Genomic DNA, 8,645 nt, shown 5'->3' on the forward strand with positions numbered 1-8,645 from the left:
GGACAGTACTGTAATAGAGAGTGACAGCCTGGAGTTAATGTGGAATGCCGAATCTTCTCTCTCAACGAAGAGCGATGAAATAATCTGCAGGCACTGTCTGGTACACAAAAGCTTGGTACAGGTTTAGGGAACAGGATGAAACTGCTTATGGATTGTTCTGTAGTGTTCGATAGCAGAGGGATGACATGTGGCTTACAGTGGTGGTCCCTGTCATCTTATTGCAGGAATATCTGACAGTATTAATTTCTGCCCATTTGTTAGTTCACAGTGGTTGTGGATATGTGAAGTGATTTGAATGCTAGGATTCCTAACTCGCACCAAATCCGCTATTAATCACCCTCATGCTCCCTGAACTATGTTGACTCTTGGTCAATCAATTCCTTCATTTCAAAATTCTCATCCATGTATTTCAGATCCCTATGGCCTTGCTCCTGTTAATGTGTAATCTCCTCCACTCTCACAACCTTCTGAAAGTTTTTTAATTCATTTATTGGATTGAAGGTGGTGCTGGCTAAGTGAGCATTTATTGTCCATCCCTAATTGCCCCGGAGAAGGTAATGATGAGCTATTTTCTTGAACCATTGTAGTTCTTGATGGTCAGGCACCCACAGAGCTGTTACACTTAGTGACAGTGAAGTAGTGATACATTTCCAAGTCAATGAGTGGTGTGGAAGGGAACTTGCAGGGGTTACTGTTCCCATGTACTTGCTGTCCTTGCCCTTCTAGATGATCATTGTTGTGGGTTTGGATGGTGCTGTTTGAGGATCTTTGGTGAATTTCTGCAGTGCATCTTGTAGATGGTACACACTGTTGGTGCTGAGTGTCGGTGGTGGAGGGAGTGAATGTTTGTGGATGTGGTGCTAATCAATCTGGCTGCTTTCTCCTGGATAGTGTCAAGCTTCTTGCATGCTGTTGGGGCTGCGTTCATCCAGCCAAGTGGAGAGTGTTCCATCACACTCCTGACTTGTGCCGTGCCACAGAATTCCTCTGACCTGCTGTTGCCTCCACGGTATTTATCACGGAATCACAAATGAGTTATGGTGTTGAATGAAGCCATTCAGCCCATCATATCAGCACCAGCTGTCCAAATGAGTTAGTAGCATTCTTCTGTAGACAATCAGGAGTCCTGAAGAAGGGTTATGCCCAAAACGTTTACTGCTCCTTCCCTGGCTTGCCGCGTTCTTCCAGCCTCCTGTTTGTCTACCTTAGATTCCAGCATCTGCAGTTTTTTTTTTGTCTCTAGTAACATTCTTCTGCCTTTTCCCTATGCTTTTGCATGTTATAGAGTCATACAGCAAAGAAACAGGCCCTTCAGCCCACCATGTCTATGCTGACCAACCAACATAATCCCATTTATCTGCACTTGGTCCATAGCCTACTATGGCCCAGCATTTTAAGTACCTGCTTCCACCACCCTCCCAGGCAGTGTGTTCTGTATTTCCATCACCTGCTGGGTGAAAAAAAATTTCTCCGATCTCCTCTAAACCACTTGCTCTTCACCTTAAATCTATGCTGTCTGGTCTTAAATGTGTCTGCCATGGGGAAGAAATTCTCTCAATTTATTCTGTTTTTTCTACTTAAGTAGCACTCTTGCATGGATGGATTAGTTATGATATTCTAAAATTCCCTGGATTCTGGAAAGGTACCAGTGGATAGGAAACATGCTAATGTGACACCCTTATTGAAAAAAGGCAGAAAGTGGGAAACTGTAGACCAGCTGGTTTGGCCTCTGTAGTGGGGAAGTTGCTGGTGTCAGTCGTTAAGGAGGAGATAACTCAACACTTGGAAAAATAAAACTCAATTCATCAGTGACAGCTCAGTTTTACAAAGGACAAATCAAGCTTGACAAACTTGCTGGAGTTCTTTTGAGGATATAAGCAGGAAGGTGGATATTGGGGATCCAATGGATGTGGTATATCTAGACTTTTCTAGAAGGCTTTTGACAAGGTGCTGTATAAAAGTCTGATCTAGAAGGTTAGATCCCAAGGGGTTAAATGAGAAGTATTGACTGACTGATAGAAAGCTGAGAGTCGGGACAAATGGGCCCTTCTCTAAATGGCGAATTGTGACTAGTCAGGTGTCACAAGGTTTAGTTCTTTGACCTCAACTGTTTACAATCTATAGAAATGGTCTGCAAGCAGGGACTGTGTAACAGACCAAAATTCATGGATGACACTAAAATAGGTGGGAAAGCAGGCTGTGATGAGAAGATAAAGAGAGTACAGGTGGATATTGGTAGGCTAGGAGAATGGGCCAGAATCAGGCAGATTGAGTTTGATGTGGATAAGTGCGAGGTTGTCCATTTTAGCCAGAAAAACAAAAGGGCAAATTATTATTTAAATCAGAAGAAGATTCTAAAGTGTGTCAGTGCAGAGGGATCTGGGTGTTCTTGAGCATGAATCGCAGGAAGTGGCTCTTCAGATGCAACATATAATTAGAAAGGCAAAAGGGATCCTGGCATTTATTGCAACAGGACTGGATTATAAAAACAAAGAAGTATTGTTACAATTAAGTAAAACGTTGGTGAGACCACACCTGGAATAATGCGACCAGTTTTTGTTTTTGTTATTCGAGGAAGGATGTGGTGGCACTGGAGGCAGTTCAGAGGAGGTTCACTAGATTGATTCCAGGGAGGAGCAATTTAATAGGCTGGGCTTATAATCGCTGCAGTTCAGAAGAAAGAGGGGGATCTGATTGAGGTATATAAATTGTTAAACGGGTTTGATAAGGTGTGATGTGGAGGTGCTGGTGTTGGACTAGGGTGGACAAAGTCAGAAGGCACACAATACCAGGTTATAGTCCCAACAAGTTTATTTTGAAATCACAGAAGCTGCTCGATAAGCTCAGCAGGTCTGGCAGCATCTGTGAAGAAAAAAAAATCAGAGTTAAAGTTTCGGGTCCGGTGACGCTTCCTCAGAACCCAAAACGTTAACTCTGATTTTTCCTTCACAGTTGCTGCCAGACCTGCTGAGCTTTTCCAGCAACTTCTGTTTTTGTTCCTGATTAACAGCATCCACAGTTCTTTTGGTTTTTATTTTGAAATCTCTCAATCTTTCGGAGCACAGCCCCTTTATCAGGTGCAATGTGTGATTTCAAATAAACCTGTTGGACTATAACCTGGTGTCGTGTGACATCTGGCATTGATAAGGTGGACATTGATCAAATGTTCCCCTTGTGGAACAGTCTAGAACAACAGCTCATAGATATAGAATGAGAGGAGGTACATTCAAAACTGAGATGTGGAGAACGCTGTGAATCTGTGGAAATCATTGCCCCAGAGTGCACCGAAGACAGAATCAATTAACATTGATGAAAGAAATGGATATGTTTCTGATGAAAAGCAGCATAAAGGGCAATAGGGAGGAGGCAGGAAGGTGGAGTTGAGACCAGGATAAAATCAGCCATGATCATGTTAAATGGCCAAGCGGGCTCAAAGAGCTTAATTGCCTACTCCGGCTCCTAATTCCTTTGCTCCTATGATTGCTTCATTTGAACCTATCTCCACCACACTTCCAGATAGAGCATTCCAGGCTTGAATATTATTGCTTTAGTTCACTTTCTGCTCAAACCTCGGGATGTTGATAGTGGAGAATTTGTTGATAGTAATGTCATTGAATTTGGTCATTGCCAGGCAGCTATGTATCGTGAATGTTAGTTGCCACTTGTCAGCCCAAGCCTGGATATTGTCCAGATCTTGTTGCATTTGAACATGGACTGCTTCAGTATCTGAGGAGTCACGAATGGTGCTGAACATTGTGCAATCATCGGCAAACATCCCCACTTCTGACATTATGATGGAGGGAAGGTCATTGATGAAGCAGCTGAAGATGGTTGGGCCTAGGACGTGACCCAAGGAGCTCCTGCAGAGATGTCCTGGAACTGAAATGACTGATCTCAAACAAGCAAAACCATCTTCCTATGTGCCATGTATGATTCCAACCCAGTGGAGAGTTTAGAACATAGAACAGTACAGCACAGTACAGGCCCTTCGGCCCATGATGTTGTGCTGAACTTTTACCCTAATCCTAAGGTCTATCTAACCTCCACCCCTACCTTTATACTATCATCTATTTGCCTATCTAATAGCCGCTTAAATGCCCCTAATGAGGCCGACTCCACTACCCTCTCCAGCAATGCATTCCATGCCCCGATCACTCTCTGAGTAAAGAACCTACCTCTGACGTCTCCCCTATATCTACCTCCACTCACTTTAAAACTATGCCCCCTCGTAATAGCTACCTCCACCCTAGGAAAATTTGCCCCTGAAACCCATTGATTCCAGTTTTGCCAGGACTCCTTGATGCCACACTTGGTCAAATGCAGACTTGATGTCAGGGCCTGTCACTCTCACCTCACCTCTGGAATTCAGCTCTTTTGTCCATGTTTGAACCAAGGCTGTAATGAGGTCAGGAGCTGAGTGGCCCTGGCGGAACCCAAACTGGGCGTCACTGAGCAGGTCATTGCTGAGTAACTGTGCTGAGATATTTGTTTTCATCGAATTCTGGCCCTTCTGCATTCTCACGTTTCCTGGCTCTATCATTGCTGGATGTGCCTTCTGCTGCCTCTGCCTTCAACACTATTTTGTAATCTCCAAATATCTCCATTCCGTTCTTTAACTCAGCTGCTCATTAAAATCTACTGCTTTGCGCAAGCTTTTGGTTCGCTTGGAGTAGGTGTAGCTCAGTGTTAAATGTTTAAGACCATGCTCCTGTGAAGCTGCCAGGGATGGTTTACCCTATTAAAGGTGCTACATAAGTGAAGTTCCTATTGGTTATCATTGAAGAAGTGATGTTGATGTAATTCTGTCATTTAAGTCCTGGATGGTTTCTAGTGAACTGAAGGTGAGCAGTAATGAACACTTCTGTGTTAACAGGTCCTGGCTCAGTGTTTGAACTTCTAACTGTAAAAGACAAGGAGAGACTGCAGCTGCAGCAACAGCAGCCAGCTTCCTGGAACCTGCCTGGCCAGTGCCAGGCACCGGCCTCTGGGAAACCCAGGGATTCCCAGCTTTCTGGACTTGGAGGAAGGCTGACGGGTTCGAGTGAATTTAAACCCTTTCTAAAGAATCCAGAAAAGCAGAAGAGATATGAGGAATATGTGGCGAAGCTGAACTCGGGTCAAAGCAGTAAGTTAACCAAGACCAGCTTGTGTCTTTACAGTCTAGTTTGTTACAGTTGGGTCTTCAGAACACTGCGATCCTTATCTTTCAATAATCAGATGACAGGTCATTGACCTGAGACATTAACTCTGGTTTCTCCCTCACAGATACTGTCTGACTTCCTGAGTAGGTTACAGTATTTTCTGTTTTTAGTTCAGGTTTCCAGCATCTGCAGTATTTTGGTTTTATGGAGATCTATTGATTTTTCATTCAAACGTTTTCAATTTATCTCCAGCTGCAAGTGGTTTCTTTTGGGGGAAGAAAGCTCTAGAATTTCACTACCCGTTCTGGGACATTATCCTTGAACAGCTTCTTTCTAAATGTAGCACCTAAACCTTACATGTTGGACGTTCACTCTAGATGAAACGGTTTCTCTCTCAACACAAACCTATCCCTCCTTTAATCGTTTTAAATGTCGTGCTGAGATCACCCCTTAATCTCCTTATTTAGGAGAATGCAGTTGAGCCTATGCGACCTATCCTGGTAATTTCACAGTTTTAAGCCTGGTATTGACTGACTAACCTCCCCCAGATGCCCTGGCCAGCTGCTTGGACCCAAACATGACCGAGTGGGAGCGAGACCAGGAGCTGTACGAGTTCAGTCGGGCAGCAATGCTGTATCGTTCGACCAGTGCCTCGCTGTCGTCCCGCTTCACTCATGCCAAATTTTCAGAGGATACTGACAAGGTGGAAGTCCTTGAGCAACAGGAGGTACAGTAACGCTGAGGCCGGGGGTGTGTGTGCGTGTGTGTTGGGTGGGGTGGGGCCGATGGAGACAGCTGCGGGGAAGGGTTTTTATACAGACGCAGGTCAGTGCCTGGAACACGCTGCCTGGGGAGGTCGGAGAAACGGATATGACAGCAATGTTTGAGGCATTTAGACAGACACATGAACAAGCAGAGAATAGACAGATACAGACCATGTGCGGTAGATGGGATTGCTTATGGAGCGGCACGGTGGCTCAGTGGTTAGTACTGCTGCCTCACAGCACCAGGAATCCAGGTTCAATTCCACCCTCGGGCGACTGTCTGTGTGGAGTTTGTACATTCTCCCCACGTCTGCGTGGGTTTGCTCCAAATACTCCGATTTCCTCCCACAGTCTAAAGATATGCAAGATAAGTGGATTGGCTATGCTAAATTACCTATAGTGTTCAGGGATGTGCAAGTTAGGTGGATTGGCCATGGGAATCATAGGGTTGTAGGAATGTGGTGGGTCTGGGTGAGATGCTCTTTGGAGGGCTAGTGTGGATTCGATGGGCTGACTGACCTGTTTCCACACTCTAGTGGTTCTGCTTTAGAATGGCATCATGGTAGAACAGATATATTGGGCCGAAGGGCCTGTTCCTGTGCTGTACTGTTCTATGGATGGGCAGAGTTTACAGAGACAGCAGAAAGTGCCCAAATTGCACACATCTCTGGCATTGATCTAAAGAATGATGTTGTGTTATAACTGACTATTTTCCCTTCATTCCTGTGGGTGGTGGTTGTCTATGCTGTGGATATGACGTAGCTCAACATCTGGCACATAGATGTGAATGAATCTGCCATGTATTGTACTGAACCACCCAGACTGGGAGTGATCAGGTTCTGCCCTTGAACTTTGCTGACTCAGCTCAGAGTCACAATCAGAGCAGAATTCAAATAATAAGAGAGAAAAAAAGAAAGAGTAAAGACAACAAAAAAGAGGAGTCAGCCCATCAGTCTCATCTTTTTAGTACTCTATTGGCCTGAGTGCCTGCATCCTCTCAAACCACTGCCCCTCTGAGGACAGGCTAGTCTTGTATTTGAATCCCTTGTAGTGAGGGGCTGATCCACCCTGTGATGACTCTCCTGTTCCTCACAGAATGACGTCAATGACAAAGAGGCTGCAGTAAAAATGAAGATGTTTGGTCGTCTCACCAGGGACAAGCTTGAGTGGCATCCCGAGAAACTTCTCTGCAAACGATTCAATGTCCCTGATCCTTACCCTGGGTACGTATAGAATCATGATTCAGTCCCTCGCACTGGTACTTTGTCACAACTGGGAAGAGTTTCTGCACTAGCTGAGAAACTGTGAAGGACTCTCCTTGTCAACCTCTCCCCTCACCTGAGGCATAGTGACCCTCAGGTCAAACCCCCCGCAGTTGTCGCTGTCTCACGCTCTCAGTCTCTCTAATAAGAGAGGAGCGCTATGGTCTGGTAGGACTATGGCAATTTTACCTTTACTGACCAGGGGAAAATGTGCTGTTAATTGTGTCTCACTGTTCCACAGCCATCACAAACTGTATAACTACAATATAACTCCCAATGAGACCACCAAAATGATCAATTTGCTTGACTGATTGCTACCCGAGGACTAAAGCAATTCATAACGTGTTCCTTCAGTAACATTAAAACAAAACCCACTTATTGTAACACTTCTAACTTTTAAAAGGAACAGTAAAAATAATTTCTAATTTATGTAACTTAAACTATACTCCTTTGGAACTTCAGACACAAAAACACATTTATGGTTAAGAAAACAAAAGACAAACATTTAACATGTATACCAGGGTGGCAAAAGAAAAGTTAAACAAAATTCCAGGCCGTGGAAGGTGAAAAGTTAATTTCTCACATGATGATGTGCTGTTTTCTGTAGGTGATGGTTGATCAGATGAACTTGGAACTCTTTCTTTCATGGTTTCTCGGTTTTCCTGTGTTTTCATACAAGGGCAGAGAGAGAATTAAGGCAATGGATGTCTTTTGGTCTGCAGTCTATGGGTGTTTCCTCCACACTGCTGCTCTTGGCAGCTACCACTTTACAGTTCCCTGCAGCTCAGCCAAACACAAGGCTGTTGTAGGCTGAATTTCCTTATCCCAAAACAATTCTCGGTGCTGCTCAATTTTGACTTCTCCCTCCTACAGCTTCCAAAAAGCAGCATGGTATTGCTCAGATCAACAACAGGTTTCAAGGAGGTGAATGGCCTAGTCCTGTTCCTTTGTCCCTGAGAGTGTAGCATTACTTTAATCCTGCATTGTCCGACTTCCCTCAGAGTGGGTTTAAACCTACAAACATTCCTTCCTGTGAGAAGGTTGATGAGATTGATTGAGATGAATCCATGAACACTGGAGTTCCTTGTTGAGTTATGGATGTTGAAACATGCAGCTCTGTGCCTGAATGAGGTGCCAATGATAAGATGTTTGCTCTGTTGACCCGTGCTACCTCCTGATGGTTACAGCTTGTATTCTTCTTCATTCTGCAGATCAACAAAGTCCGGGCTTCTCAAGGTCAAGAGGGACAAATATTCGGTGTTTAACTTTTTAAATGTCCACACAGCTCCTGAACCCCCTAAAATGGAATCCAAAAGGGAAACTGTACAATATAATAGTGAGTGCGTCTATTATAAAGTAAATACCCAGCCAGTGAGCGTGTTGCTGTGTCAGTGTGCTGTCGGCGGGCGCGGCGATGGCGCGCTGTCGGCAACGGCGGGCGTGGCGCGGCGTCGGGGCGCTGTGGGTGGGCGTGGCGC

At 44.7% G+C, this 8,645-nt stretch overlaps 1 protein-coding gene across 1 annotated transcript in view; it reads left to right on the forward strand.

The window, feature by feature from the left end:
- The window catches only part of gpatch1 (G patch domain containing 1), a 38,134-nt gene that overhangs the window by 19,027 nt on the left and 10,462 nt on the right, over positions 1 to 8,645 (forward strand). The window contains exons 11-14 of the mRNA XM_048605708.1: positions 4,874 to 5,125; positions 5,690 to 5,868; positions 7,001 to 7,128; positions 8,379 to 8,503. Of these exons, the coding sequence (XP_048461665.1) occupies positions 4,874 to 5,125; positions 5,690 to 5,868; positions 7,001 to 7,128; positions 8,379 to 8,503 (684 nt within the window). The remainder of the gene's footprint in view (positions 1 to 4,873; positions 5,126 to 5,689; positions 5,869 to 7,000; positions 7,129 to 8,378; positions 8,504 to 8,645) is intronic.

Source organism: Rhincodon typus, chromosome 15, assembly GCF_021869965.1.
Source record: "Rhincodon typus isolate 14 chromosome 15, sRhiTyp1.1, whole genome shotgun sequence".
NCBI classification, from domain to species: domain Eukaryota; kingdom Metazoa; phylum Chordata; class Chondrichthyes; order Orectolobiformes; family Rhincodontidae; genus Rhincodon; species Rhincodon typus.